Raw genomic sequence first — 16,248 nt, forward strand, 5'->3', positions numbered from 1 at the left:
AACCACAATCTGCTTTTGGTAGCAATTCCCAATGAAGAGAATAGGAGTTGCTCAGTTATTGTCAGTGACAAACGAAACTGCCGGCTTTCCAGAATAAACTCCCTACGTGGAACCGGTGACGTATGTGGAGTAGTCTATTTCGAGGAATGCAATGGCTTTTCCTAACGTTCCCAAAAGAGTGAAGGAAACCCTATAAGCATTAATTCTAAAGACCCAAAGGCAGATCGGGTGTTTCTCATTCTATACGCCATAAAAAGGCCGTTTGCACGAACATGGTATATTGATGCACCCAAACATTCCAACAAAAGAATCAAAACGTTGTAAGAAAACACTGCAACCTTGCAGGCTGTAGCCATATTTCAACACACCGTCCACAAGAACAAGCACAGACAACCGGTTAATCAGTCAATCTCTGCCACCTATCTCAGGGCACTTTAGCAATGCCAACAGATATCGTTCAGCAAAGTATTACTCGATTGAAATAGTAATGCTTCTGAAACAATGTGATCTTGACCACAAATAAGACCAATATCAAAACCTAATCCTTGTTGAAAGACATATACTTAAATTTAGGGAACCCATCATTATTGACTTTTGTATCCCTAGACCCTAGCATGCTTTGAACACCTAACATGTGATTGGTAAATGTTTTCTAACACCAGCCCCACTACCTGTGAGACAGCCCTAAGAACACTCATTTGGCTCGAGAACTCTAAGGTTAACACTTAGGCCATATTATACTTCAGATTAAACTGTGACCTCCCATCTAGTTTTAACCACAGTAATGGAAATGCTTATATTTTATGGACTGTAAAAACAAACATTAGTCTCTCCCAAGACTAATGTAAACAACTTTCATTTTACCTACGAGTTCCTCCAATCTTATTTTTGATAATGAAAAATGTGGGCAATTAAATAAGAAAAGAAAGGGCACAATTTCCCACATGTAACAAATTATATAGCATATAATTTTAGATCAGCAGGCATGAGATTAGATGACTTTAGGAGGTGAATGCTGGGTTTATTCTATAATATATCTTGTTATTCTCTTACATTTTAAATTCACAAGGTAATACATAATCAAACCATTTTTAAAAAATATTTTAAAATGCATGTGCCATCATATGATTCATTTCCTAAGATAAATTTAGTATTTTTAATTTTATTGTGTTATTTTAGTCACCATATGGTACATCATTAGTGTTTGATGTATTGTTCCATGATTCATTGTTTGCATATAACACCCAGTGTTCCATGCAATCTGTGTTTTTATGTAAGTATATCCAGGATATGTCAAAAAAGCTGATGTATACAAAGTGTAAATACATACACAATATTCAATTACTTTCAAAGAGAGATCTAAAAAAGGAAACCTGATGGTATAAAAATTCATAATTCTATTTTTTTGTTTCTGAAAAACTATTTGAGAAAGAACTTTTCTTTAGAAATAAATATGCTAAATAGTTTTTTGAATGTTTTTGGTGTACATATCTTTGTATAGTTTCATCACAGTCTATAAGCAGAAGCAAAGGAACATATATATATCTTAGATTCCTTAAAACCCATTTTTTGGAAAACACCGATCTTTACCTTATTTTCAGATTTCCTATTATCTTAAGTTAATAATAAACTTTTCTTACTATATGACATGTACTGACAAAATTTTGTGGAATGTCTATGACTATCCCACCAGAAAATCAGGCTAATCTTTCCTGTATTTATGCAAAATTTGATATCTTCTGATTCCATCAAGCAATTTTCCAAGTGAAAACTAAGATAATAGGATATACACTTTTACTTCTTTGACACTATCTTTTAATAATTGAAATACATGATTGTGACTGAATTATTTCAAATTTGTTGCTATGTCCTTAAAAGGATACTGTCACTTATAAAGCCAACAAGTCACACTTTAGGAAATATCCTTAGAAAAATTTCTCTTTGGTGGAAAAGTTGTTTGAAGACTATGTCGATGTTTTAAATTTTGCTTATATTTCTTCTCTCCATTTTCATAAGTAATATGAATTATATGATTTCCATAGTGTGAAAGGAAAACTGGTTAATAAGTGAAACACAGACACACACAAAAACCCACAGTAGAAGGTAGCAATTTCCTAAAATGTCTACCATAGTTAAGGGGAATGAAAAGCTACCATATTTTAAACTTAGATCACACAACAGAAGAACAACACAGGCTCCCGGTCCCACAATTGGATAAGGATAAGCCTTACTATGGAAGAACCAAGACAATTACTGAGAAAATTGAAAGCAACAATGCCTAGGTCTTACCTATAATACCCAGTCTCAATGCAGGCTCTTTAAGGGAATGAGATATGAAACCTGACAACTTCTACCTAAAATTCTTAGTGAATTTTAGTTTTAGGAGAAGAACTTAAATATTTAATTTTGAATGGTAGCCACTAAGATACAGGAACTATGTATTTACAAGGCACAAATATTTTAGTACCTAACTTGGGGTCTATATTTCACTGTAAGTAGCTTTCTCTGTAACTGCACTTAATTTACTTGATTTTACTTTATGCATTTTAAAACATTCTTCTAAAAAGGATGGCTGTAAGTTTTACAAGATTGCCAAAGGGCAAGGCCTATAAAAAAGGTCAGGAACCATCTACCTACAAAATTAAATCTTTCTTATTAGGTGAATAATCTTGCTGTCTTTTAAAAAAAAAGTGATATAATATCTAGTGATTTACTGTCTTTCATAGTTCGATTTTTAATAGTTTATATTTTGTAATGTGTGTACAATAGTTCAGATTTTTGCATGTATCATTTATCTGGATAAATACCGACCACCGCTCTGTACTATTTAGGGGCTCCTATTCCAAGGTTTGCAGAGGATCCTGTTTAATAGCCCGTCCACAAACAGAGATAATTCATCCTGACTGATAACACTGTAACAAGGACCAGGATTGTAACAACTCAGCTTTATAAGCCAATAATAGCACAAGCAGAATTTGAGCTAAGGATTCCTAAGGGAAAAATAATTTTATAATCATCTAGTGAAGCTGTCCATTTGAGTCATTTCCCCCTTCACTATAGTTGCTCTTGCAAAAGATTTTTTTAAGTTTCTAAGCATCTGGCACAGCTCTCTACTTATTTCACCACCTTTGCTATTTACTTTTCCTATTCTCACTTACAGCACAAGGCTGAGATGTAATGGAACAGGGAAGAACAGGGCACAGGGCCTTCTCTTCTACAACCACTTACATTAGACCATTGCAATGATTCAACTTCATAACAACAAAAGCTCAATGTAGAGCATCTCTGTATCTCTGTAGGTATAATAAAAGAACACTAGGAAAACTCAAAAAAAAAAAAAAGAAGAAAAGAAAAGGAAAGAAAAGGAAAAAACAACCACCAGCACAATGCAAAATTTCAAAGTACTATGTAGATATCAGTGAAAGTTCTCCTAGAATGTGACTCAGAACTTAGTCTGTGATTAATTAGGCTCTTTTCATATTTAGATTGTAAAGATGCCATAAGTAAATATAATAGGTTTTCTTAAAAAAATAAACTTGTAAAAAATGAAGCTATTTCAGAATTATTTTTTTCCTTTTGATAAAGAAATTATTTCTCTAATGCTGAAATCTTAAATTAAAAAAATTTTTTTCAATGTATCTCTGAAGGACAACAAGTACCTCTCTGGTTTGGAGCAAGAAATATCTTCCTTGTGTCCATACTGTATAATACAGAAAGCTGATTACCAGCAGAAGCAGTATGCTTTTGGTAAAATATATGGAATGTCCAGAGATTTTCTGAGAATTAACTGCATAACTGAAGAAATACATACAGGATAATGTTTTAAAATTAGATATTTTAGAGCAACTAATAAAATGTAGATATATATTTATATAATATAACAAATAATTTAAATTGCATGACTCAACTCTATAATTTTCATGTTCACCATAAATTGTATTGCACAATTTAATTTTTTAAAAACTCTAGTTTATCCAAATAAATAGACACTGTGTATAAATAAGAATATTTTTATTATTTTGGTGGAAAATAGATTAATTTATCCTTAGGCCTGAGAGTATCTCTTTACAGAACATTTCTCCTCATTTAAATGTAAATTCTGTATGTTAGTTAAAAGTAGTGAGTTTATTCAAAAATAATAGCAGTGTCTAGTGCCAGCCACATTAACAATCTAAGATGTGAAAACAGCAGTAATACATATAGTGAGGTGAGAAATCAAGACACTTCCAAGGTGGGAATATTATTATTACCCATAAGCCTATCTTATCACCAAAAAGAGATGTAAACTGTTCTCATTTCTAGAGAAGTATTTTCTTAGAAATAGTCATTACAGGAGATAGCAAGAAGAAAATTTACTATCTCAATTTCCTGAAGAAAATTAGGGACAAATGCAATACTGAAAAATAAAGTATATTGTATTATTAAATATGCACACATAAAAACATAAAAGATGTAAATGTCTAGAGGATATTTTGAGTATTCTATTAAATATTTATAATATTCCTTATTATTTTTTATTTCAAAAAATAAGAGAAAACCACAAATAAGTAGGATTATTTACTCAGCAGCAATTAACATGCAGCAAATTAATATATCTTCAAAATATATTTTTTTAAAAATCCAGAGATAATTATCATTTATAAACCATAAAATTCTTACTTTAATAAATAGATCATTTTCATTCTCAGTGAATGTTGAAATTTAATAACATTTGTCAACTGTAAGAAATTAATGTTGTTCCACCAAGGTGTGGGACCCCTATGCTTTCCCTTCCTCAAATTTTCCATAAAATAACACATTTTAAAGATGTATGTCTAAAGGACCAAATTATGCATTGTTACTGTACTATATGTATAAATGTGATGAGGCTTGGTCCTCGCACTAGAATGCTATGTTCAACAGTTTCACTGATCGACTCTGAAAAATTCACAAACCTTCCTTTGTTCTGGTAGCTTTACATGGAGAGAGAAATGGTAGAGTGTGATGACCTCATACACGTGGCTGCCAGATGCCCTTAGCTGCCACTTCATGTCACTCCCAATCATACAGTCAAAGGTGGTATAGTCAGAGGATTAATTCCCCCAACACCCACACACGCACGCACACACACACACACGCGCGCACACACACACACAGAGTCTAACACAGCAAGAGGTATGCAACTTTTCAAATGTAAATACCACCTCAGTCACAACAAATAACAATGTCTAATAGTCGATAAAAAAATGACTGGAAACACCAAAAACAAGAAAAATAGGGCCCATGGTCAAGAGACAACATAGATGTTGGAATGATTAGACAGAAAATTTCAAATAAGGTAACTGATATCTTAAAGTCTACATCAGAGAAGATGGACAAGATGCATGGAAAGATGGAGTAGTTTTGGCAGATAGATGGAAACCATCAAAAAGAGTCCAGTGGGAGACACATGGTAGAGAAGGACATGGTGTGCTCTGGAGTCCCAGGCTGGGGTGGATTGTTGGGTGTGATGGAGGAGATTAGGGAGCAGCACTTGGGGGACACAATGAAGAACTGGTGCATTGTTTGAATCCTGGGCATGGGTTCCTAAGGACTTAATCTGGGCTGCTGTGGGATCCTGTCAGATGAGCATGCTGGGTAATATCTGTTCTAGCCCAGCAAGGAGCTGGGCTGGCCTCTGACCCCACTACTACTCCTGTGGTATGCCTAGAATCAGATAACGGGAATATTATTCTCCAGAAACATGATGGTATCACAGTGGCTGTGCACAATAAGGCTTCTTGATGTCTTATATCAAGTTCTCCAGCAGCCAGTCATCTAGGGACTTAATTCTACCTTATCTTATTAATAAGGTAGTTAATTATCTTATAAACCTATTGAAGTTCCAGAAGTGAGGCCATTTGTTGCAAGTGCAATAAGCACTTTTCTATTCGTTTTAGAGTAAGTTCTTTTTACACTCTATGGATCGACTTATCAAAATACTAGTAAGGTGCAGTCATATTTTGAAACACCAGGTCCAGGTCATTTTGTATACAGAATTTTGTTATGCTCAATAAACCACATGGGGGGGGGGAAAGAAGTCAAATGGAAATACTAGAAATACAGAAAGTAAAGTATGGCAAAATACTAATTAGAAAATTTTCCTGGACTCAGTTTATAGGGGTTGTAAGTGTCTAGTTAAGTAGTTTAGATAGAATTTAATTTTCAGTGAGAGTGACCTAAAGCTTCTGAACAAAGGGAATATTTATTTATTTATTTATTTATTTATGATTTTATTTATTTATTTGACAGAGAGAGAGACAGTGGGAGAGGGAATACAAACAGGGGGGTAGGAAAGGAGAAGCAGGCTTCCTGCTGAGCAGATAACCCAATGTGGGGCTTGATCCCAGGACTCTGGGATCATGATCTGAGCTGAAGGCAGAGGCTTAATGACTGAGCCACCCAGGGGTCCCAGAAAGGTAATTTTTAAATAATGAATTAAGAAGCTGAATTAAGCAGTAATGTATGAAATGAATTAGAGTAGGAACTTGTAATAACAGGGGTGAAAATAGGGACGAAACTATAGATGACAAAGTTTATAAAATCACGATGTACAAAATACGCAACATGCAGTATAGAGAATATACACAATATATGAAACTATACAAACAGAATGTTAGGGTTAGAAGGAATCACAGAAGTCAAATAATCCAACCTTTGTCATTTTAAGAAATAAGCAAACTAAGGCTCACAGAAACTTGGGACACATCACACAAGTAGATGTCTTCTGAGCTGGAACTCGAATCAAGCTTTCTCCAATTTAAAGCCTGTTCATGTCACTAAACTATAAATTCTTTGATAGCAGGGACTTTTTGTTTTTGTTTTTGTTTTTTTTCCTCTCAAACATGTTTGACATCATCATGTGAATTAAATGTAGAAATAAACAAACCAAAGAAAAAACTTTAAATTCTCAGCCTCCAAAATGAAATGATGGCCTATTAGCAGAAATAAAAGGATTCTAGGGAGGAATGACAGTAACTTCAGATTTGAACTTGAATTTGTGAGGGGTGGAAAAATATTCTGTGCTGATGTCCATCAGATAGGGAGATTTGGCCTTCAAAGGAGAGAGCTGCACTAGAGATATGGTTTGAGAAGTCATTTCAGTATTGGTTGTTGAGTCATTATTTCAATACTATTTACTGAATTCATATTATAGGCCAGGAAACACACCAGCTATTGGAAGTGTTGGTTAAAACCACAGAGATGATAAGATATGGATCAACACCAGTCAAAAATTTGAGGACATGAAGAAATAGAAAAGAAGAGGAGACAGCGAACAATCAAAAGGTAGAATGAGAATCAGGATAGTAATGCATTAGAGAAGTTAAAAAAAAAGCTGATTAATAATGGCAGGTGCAAAGAGGCAACACAGATAAATATGTACAAAAGTCTTGGTAAATAATAACCATGGAGAAAATAACTTGAAATTAAGTGCTGGAGGCAGAGGTCAAACTGTAGAGGTTTGAAGCTTAGGAGCTGATGAAGGAGTGTTGGAAGCATTCGTAAAAATACATACTCAAGAAACTTGACTTAGAAAAGAGAGTAAAGAGAATCGTTTTTAAAGTAGCTTGAAGGTGTGGTAGAATAGAAGGAAGATATTATTTAGACTTCATCAGTAATTCACGAAGAAGCAAAATCATGAAAATAGGAGAGATTGAAATGCAAGAGAAAAAAGAAATAGTGAAGAAAAATTCCAAAGGCATTAAGAGAGGTTATAGTCAGAAACCCAAATAGAAGATGAGTTGTGATGGAAAAGAACATACTTTTAAGAGAGAAGACTGGTAACAACGCAAAGTTAAGACTAAAAGGAAGGTAGCTCAGGAGGTACGAGTTACTCGGGTTTGATCACGTTTACTAAGGGCTCTCAGTGCTACTTGCCCGTTAAGGCATCTATAAGCAAACAGGAATCTCCTTCTCCCTGTGACTCCGCTAACTTTGTCAGAATCCTTTCTCTAACCGGGGTCTTAGTTATGGCCCCAAATACCCTGAGGTAAGACCATTCACTGCCTCTCTTCAAGCTCTATGGCATCCTTCATCATTACTCTAGACCCAGCTCAGACCCTTCCCAGAACCTTACTAAGTTCTAGCACCAAAGCAAGTCCCAGTTCTGGCACCAAGACAACTTATGGTAAATCTAGGATATTTGAGGTCAATCACTTCTACTCAAGCATCTTATCCCTATCATTCTTAGTTTTCAAGTACAGGGCAAGCTCACTTGCCTCTGATGTCACTTCTCTAAATTCTTCATCTTCTGTACTTTTTTCTATAAAGTTTTAATCTCCCCTGTTTCTGTGAGCTATATTTGCAAAAATCCTTTTCTATCATTAGCAAACTTCCTTGTGTCATCAAGGAATGATTTTGTTCACAGAATGGTTTCTGTGTTTCCCTACCTTAAATAATATTTAGCTCAACCTTGCACACTCTGCTTCCAGGAAAGCTCACGTCAGCAGAAGCTGCTTATCCCTTCATACTTCATTGTCCTCAGACCCAGAAGTTGGCTTCCTAGAGACACTCTGGCCATTACTTTCCTGCCACAATATAAATGTCCCTGTTCCATGAAGCATTCAACTTAGCTCGAACATCCATTAAAAGTTTAACATCCATTAAAATAAACATCCCAACTTGGGATCATTATCCCTTAGTAATTGATAATTTGGGGGAATTGGTTGTCAGCCATCTTCTTTATCATAATTCCTATGGTTATACTAGGAGATTTTAGTGCAAGTGCAGAAAACTCTTCAATAATCTTGAACTGCAACATCTTCAAAACTTCAATGATCCTCACATTTTTCCTGAATTACTCCCAACCCCCAAATTACTGTGGATCTTAGAATCCAGTGAAACTATTTAAATCCAGAAACACTAAACTCCAATATCTCAAATTCTGATTATAATAATTAATGCTGTCAGGTGTCTCATAGTCTCACTCTCACTTTACTCGATCCTCATTTGATAACTTTTTGTTCCTTGGTATCCCCAATTCCTAACAGTATTATCACTCCCTTTGCCTTCCTTCCTTTTCCATCCTAGACTCCTATGATTGGTCATTGACCCACTCCCAGATCAATACTCAGATTCCCTTCTAATCCAATCTTTCAAACATTCATCAGAACCCCAAAATTGGTTCAATGCCATAATCGGATTTCTCTACATCTAGATAACTGGGTATAGTTGAAGCAAAACATAAATTCATTCATTATCGACGATTTCTCACTTGCCAAATTTAATCGTTGACAAAGTCATGGTTTCCAACTTCTGCTACGCTGGTATCACCAATAATCTTTTTACTTTTCCCTCCTCTGTTCCCATCACTTTTTAACCAATGACCATTTTAAACTTCCTCATTTCCAATCAGTCATGTCCAACCCTGGGCCTTCCCACTCAAGAATTTGTCTCAAAAACAATCACCATAATCTTGATGTATAGCAACAACAAAATTGAGGCTATCAAACCTAACTATCTTCAATTTAACAACCTTTTTCTAAAAACTTACTTAGTTTCAACTCTGTTATCTATTTTCTTCCTGTCTCAGAAGGAAACAAGAGCTTCTTTCCATATATAAACTCCATCTACATGTTTAGACCCATCTCCTGCCCTAAGACCTTTCTAACAGTCATCCTCTCCTTTTTCTGTATTTTCAATCTAACTTTTCCTAAAGGATCTGTTCGTCCAGCCTCAAAACTCATGATGTATTTCGTATTCTAAAAAAAAGAAGTCTACTTTGATATCACTTCCACTATCTAGTATTTCTCCTCCACATTCTGAAAAAAGCATTCTGTTTTTTTAGCCCCCAGGCAGGCCTCAGGCCACAGTAAGCTGCTTTTTTCCATCACCCCTTTTTGAAATCATTTGTAGATAATGTCACCGATGATTTCTCACTTGCCAAATTTAATCGGCATTTTTCAGTTATTATTTTTCCTGTTGAAAAATAATTTCTTCCTGCTTTAACCTCTATTCTGATAGCTCTATTCTTCTCACTTTTCCTTCTCTAGGATTCTTCCTTTATCTATCATTTAAATATTTATGTTTCCCAGAGTGGAGAAAAAGTCCTTGGCCTTCATTTCACAGGTTGTTTCTCCATCCGATTTCACTTTTCTTTTTGTAGCTACTTACTGTTATCAATGAATTTACTCTCAAACTACTTTATATAGCTCAAACTTCTTTAAGATTTAAAATTATTGATTTTACTCCTTGCTGGAGGTTTTTCCTTAACTCTCTCAGTAATTCCAGAACTGAACTTGTCTCTCACATAAACTAAGTTCTCTCTGAACATCCTCCCCCGCACCAACTCTGTTAAGGTGCCACAAGCATCCAGTTACCCAAACTATGAGACTCAATGTGTTTCTTGACTCTTTGCTCCCCATCAACATCCAAATGCTATTATTTACAATGTATTATTGATTTCAATTGATTAAATCTCTGGTCTTCTTTCTATCTCTCCATCCATTACCTTATCTTAGTTCAGGGCCTCAAAGAGTTTTCTGCTGACCAAGACCAAGGCAGCAAATATCTTTATGCATGCTTTCCTTTCCCATACACTTTTCTCTCAAATCAACCATCCATAAAGTCTCTACTAGAGTAATTAGTCTAGAATGAATAAATATAATCATGTCCTAATTAAAACTCTTTGAAGTACCTCTATCACTTAGTCCTAGATTCAAATTCCTTAACAGAACATACAAGATTATCCATAACTGGAACCAACTCTTATCATCCCAGATTCATTTCTTGTTATTCCCTTGTGCCTTGTGGATAACACTCCAATTGCACTAAAACATGGTACTTACTTCTTTAGTGACTTTGCTCATAGATTTCTCTAGAATTCCACTGACATCCTATCTTAGCTCTATATAAATCTAAATAATTCCAATTCCTCTTTTAAGATATAGTCTAGTTGTCTTCATGACATCTTTACATGAAAGTTCACCATCATGCTGATTTCTGGGTATGCCGTGGATAGCTTTAAGTTGAGATAAATACTAGGGGGAAAAAAGTAAGGTATGAGGGTAAATTTTTAAAGATAACATGTATATTTCATAAAATAAAGGCTATATCTTAATAAAAGGATATTAATAAAAGGTAACATGGTATCTATTCTAAATACATTTGTTTAAATGTCGACTATGTTTCAAAATACACAGTGACTCAGATTTGTACTGGTTAGCATAACCTGGTCAGAAGAAAAAGAGTTTTGATTCCTAATATTAGTTGATATTTGTCTCCTGAAATAATATAAAAAGTTAGCAACCATTATTTAAGCCTCTATTCATCTGTTCCAAAGAGATAGCACTCATAATTTTTCAATTTACAATGTTCATATAGAGAGACTGGTGATTCTGATTCTTCGCGGACTGGGGATGCCATGTTTAATTTACTCCATTGGTTCCATTCAGAAATTGCAGATTTCATATAGTGTAGTGTAGCTGCACTATAGTCCACTTGGAGCTACTAACATATATTTATCCCCAGAAGGGGAATTTCCAGACCATGACAGTAAATGTCACCTTGAAATCTGGGCTGGGAAACTGGACACTTAGAGAGTTGGCACCACTTTCTTTTCTTTCTTATTTCTCTTTCTTCTTTTTCTCCCTCTTTCCTCTTTTCCCTCCCTCTTTCCTTCCTTCCTTTCTTTCACAACTCTCGATAAAGAGGTAACTCTTCCTTTAAGTGTTCAGCTGAGTTGGGGAGAGTTTGGAAAATTTAGTTCACAATTCTGCAAGAGAAAGAGATTGATCCAGATTTGAACTCTGTCAAATAGGTCAAAGAAGAACAGTGTAGCAAGGGAATTGGGGATATTTCTAAGAATGGACTCAACCTCTGGATACGTAAGGAAGCTAAGTAGAGACTAGCAGGGAAAGGAAAAGGGGTCAAGAGCGTGGAGTTCTCTTTTGAGATACAAGAGCTAGGGAGGTAAAAGTAACTCGGTGAAAAAATAATATGTATTTACTTTATATTTATTTATATAAAAATAATTTATATAAATACTTATACATCTATATCATGTGTAGTTCTGGTCCAAGAGTGAAGTGTTCAAATTAAGATTTTAGAGATGTAATAATTTCAAATAATGTTAAGATTCAGATATGGCCATGGCAGTGATGGACCAAAGTAGAATTGGGGAATAAAGTTTACTACCTCCACTTTGAGACAGCCAGGGAAGTGAGTGACTGAGGAATAGGTCATCCAGGTGAACACTAACATTACTCCGGTTGATTGCAGGAATTATTAGAAGTTAGACTAAAGCCAGGTGCTAAAATCTTCAGTGAATAAAATAGTATAAACAAGAGGTCACCAGATGATCTCAACATAGAAGGGCTGTGCTCAGTTGCATTATATACAAAGGTACAGGGGTTAAATTAAAGACAAAACACCTAGAACGTTATGGTAATAAACATAGGAGAATGGATACCTGATTATACCCTCAATAATCCTAGAATCTCATAGTGGATTGAGGTGAGGGTCAGAAAGACTGAGTATCTGAAAAAGTTACCAGAGTGAAAACAAATGACAAAGTCACTTTTAAAAAAGCAAAGGAAGGAGACGTTAAACTGAAAATCAGTATTATGTTAACTACTTCTGTGAAAGAGGCATACAGATTCAATAGGCAAAGATTCTACAGATAGATGCAGTAAGTAAAATCATATATTCTGGCTTTCGGTTTGGGTAGTAGACTCCTGGGTGTCATTTTCATTATGTTTTGAAATGTGCACACATTCTTCTTGGTATATCAAACTGATAATGACAAAAGATAGTATTTTTAAAAGCAACTAAAGAATTTCATTCTTACAAAATCCACCCAGTTTGTCTGGGAGTAGGTACACAGTAGTCTCACATACTAGAATCAGGCAATTGATGGCAAATCTTACAGTGAGACACTTGATTACTTGCCTTCTAAAACTGATTTTCTTAACTGAGTCTTACTTCAATATAAACATTAATGATATTGTGTTTCCTGACCACAAAATAAATCATAGCATAAAAAGTAATTCAGAAATATAATCTTGCAAAATAGGCCAGCTAGGCTAGGGTTCAGAATTTGAATAAGTACGTGAAATTGATAATCAACCTAGAGCTTATTAAGAACTGATTCTAGCATGTTGGCTCATTGAAAAATAAATATGAAGCAATCTACTTATTGTAACTAAGATGAGTAGAATGTAAAAAAAATTATGTGGTGCAAGATTTTAACTTATATTTAAATGAAGATACACCAGCGTAATTAGAATTAAGCCTATAATCAGTAATGTCTCATTCATGTTATCTACTTTAAGAAAGGTCGTGGTCAATTATAGGGATAGTTACAGAACTACTTCCTTACATTTTTGTAAGGTAATTGTATAATTGCTGCAAACCCAAAATAGAACGTAATATATAGCAAAAGTAAAAATAAAAAAAAGAATTATTTAGTGTTAAAACAAAATAACAGAAAAGAGACTGTGAAGATGCAAAAGACAATAAAATACAGCAATAATCACTACCTATAATAAACTGGAAGGCACTAAATTTCAATTATATTTACTTAAAGACATCACAAAACTTCCATCGTCAGCAATCTATCGTTGGTATTATCTCTTATGTTTCCTTCTATGTTATCTATATGAATTTGATTCTTAGGAATTTACCCATTAGTTTCAATTATTTTTTAAACTCTTTTATTAATAACTCTTAATGAATTAAATGAATAGCACAAAAATGGTCACACATAACCCAGATCACTCTGAAACTACTGAGTACAGCATTTAATTCTTTATCTATACTCCCCGAACCTACTACCACATTATCCCTGCCATTCTCTTCTCTGCCTGCAGGGCCTCAGAGTATCACAGAACTGACTCAGATCCCTAAAGCTACATAAAGCCTGGAGAAACCGAAAGTTTTTAGAGAAATTGTTTCCTTTCTCTTTCTAGTTCATCCTTCTTTCTGTTAAATGCCAAGTAACTGATACTTCCTTCGATATAAGGAGAATGGTATTAAAGTAGAAACAAACAAGGATTTTACCACAGACCCAACGTTCTCCATGGATCATCTATGACCAGTAAATTATAAACTATCAGTTCAACCTAAGCACTTCCAGGACTGACTCCTCAATGGTGGAGGGGGGGGTGCAGGTGGGGAAGCAGATTGTCAAGATATGTAAAAACCAATGCTGTCTGGATACATAATTATGAAGGCGGTCAGTCAAATGCAATTCATTTTTTAAAATACCGTCATTCTATCCTTCTAGGTAATCAAGGGTTAACTGTAAAGCCTGGTGAACTAAATTTTTAGAATCAACAGAGATGATATTAGCTCATTAAAGGGAAGCTAAGTTTTTGACATCTTATTACAATTAAAGTCTTTACGTATGCTTTATTTTCTATTATTTTGTATAGTAAGGATAATATTTCTATATTTCATGAATAATCGTATATGTCTATATCAAAAGCAGAAATAGAAGTGAATTATATCATATTGTTAGACAGGCACATGCAATTCTACGAACAGACTTAATTGTAAGAAAAATATACCTGCCATCCCTGTGATGATGTTCAATGTTCTGACTGTATCTGGAGCGAGGTAGAGTAAGAAAATGACTGCAAGCATGGCAGAAACAAGAATATAAATGAGACTCGGGAAAGAAATGAAAAGGTATAATTTAATTTTAAAAAGTGAAATTCAAAAAAGATAAGCAGATAGTAAGCAAAGCAAATGATAATCATTACTAGAAAGCTTGCTCTTTCCTTCCAATGTCCATTGTAATATGGCAGGGCTAAAAGTTAAAATAGTCCAAGTATTCCAAAATAAACACAACAAAAACATAGCAAATCAAGATTTAAACAAATCATATTTCAAAATAAAATTTTATTGGTTATCACTCAAACATCTCTAGCACCATCTATAAAATGTTATATAATACAGAGTTGCTTTCCCTTTTGAGGAGGAAAGATGGGAAGAGAAAAATAATAAAATAACAAGAAAGTTGAAGAAGAAAATAATTAAAGAGGTAATTTCTAATACACACAGGAGATTCTATAAGATAATTACTTCTTCTTTGATCATGAATAAGTAAAAATTATTAAAGGGCTTAAAATTCCATTTAGTAAGGAATAAACTGTCTTGAATTGGTTATTACTTTTATTTACTAGGTTCATTGGATGCTATCCATTTTTCCATCCACTATGTTTAGTACATGATTATTACCTACTGCGGCCTGTGCTACACTTCATGTCTCATGACTATCACGAGCCATCAAAGCAGCACACTGACCTTTTCTCCCACCTCTAGTGGCTCCTCGTCTTCCCACAGCACTAACTGAAACTTTTCTGTTTCCTTAAAACCTTTCATGCCAACACACTTAATTTTGGCAGATGAACATGATGTCTCAGTTTTAAAAAAAGGAAACCAATTTTGAATTCTCTCGACTGTCATATTTCTACCACTAAATACAGAGTACCTATACTTATATCTTCACTTATCATTTTCTTTTGCGCCAAAGGAAGAAACTCCTCTACTTATAATCCTAATTTTCCACATGACCTTCCTTCCTTCCTTATTATCTCATCATGCCTTCCATTCCTGAACGGCACTTAATCCTAAAAATAAACCCTTCACTAACCTCACCTTCCTCTCAAGCCCTTGCCTGTCTCTGACTTTCCTTTCATCGTACAACATCTTAGCCATATCTACAATTCTCTTCACCACTTCCTCACTTCTCATTTAAGCTTGAAGCTCGCTGTATATAATGTGACTTTCAGCCTCTACCGTTTTCTGGAAGCTAGCCTGTGAATATTACCTATGAAATCCTGAAAAATCCTTTAACTTCTTGATCTTCATCATATTACTCTTCTCTATGGAGTTACACATTGATTTTCAACCTGTTTCTTGACACTCTCTCTTCTCTTGGTTTTTGAAACATGATTCTCTCAAGCTATTAATAATAGTATTTACGCAATGCTTAATGAGGTGAGGAGTACTCCATTAAAGGTTTGTCTACTTTATCTCATTTATTTCTCATAACAACTCTTTGAGGTAGGTTCTGGTATTGCCACGGACAGAAAAACTGAGGCTGTGAGGGCCATGTAGGGAGTAGCTGGACTGGGTTTCAAACTCGGGGCTTCCTTAATCTAAAATCCAGGCTCTTAACATTGACGCATACAACAGGCTGGTTCCCCACCCATCTAACTGCTTCTTTACCCATTTCATTTACTGGAGTCTCTTTCTCTTTATTCCTTTAAAGGCAGTGGTTTCCCA

General features: G+C 34.7%; 1 protein-coding gene across 46 annotated transcripts in view; it reads right to left on the reverse strand.

Moving 5' to 3' along the window:
• The window catches only part of RIMS2 (regulating synaptic membrane exocytosis 2), a 586,269-nt gene that overhangs the window by 201,312 nt on the left and 368,709 nt on the right, over positions 1 to 16,248 (reverse strand). For 21 of the 46 annotated variants that reach the window (XM_032858499.1, XM_032858498.1, XM_032858497.1 and 18 more), the window contains one exon: positions 14,526 to 14,591. The exons of the other annotated variants lie outside the window; for them this stretch is intronic. In XM_032858499.1, the coding sequence (XP_032714390.1) occupies positions 14,526 to 14,591 (66 nt within the window). The remainder of the gene's footprint in view (positions 1 to 14,525; positions 14,592 to 16,248) is intronic. 46 annotated transcript variants of the gene reach the window in all.

The sequence above is a fragment of the Lontra canadensis genome, unplaced genomic scaffold (genome assembly GCF_010015895.1).
Source record: "Lontra canadensis isolate GAN:19392208 unplaced genomic scaffold, GSC_riverotter_1.0 scaffold15, whole genome shotgun sequence".
Classification (NCBI taxonomy): Eukaryota; Metazoa; Chordata; class Mammalia; order Carnivora; family Mustelidae; genus Lontra; species Lontra canadensis.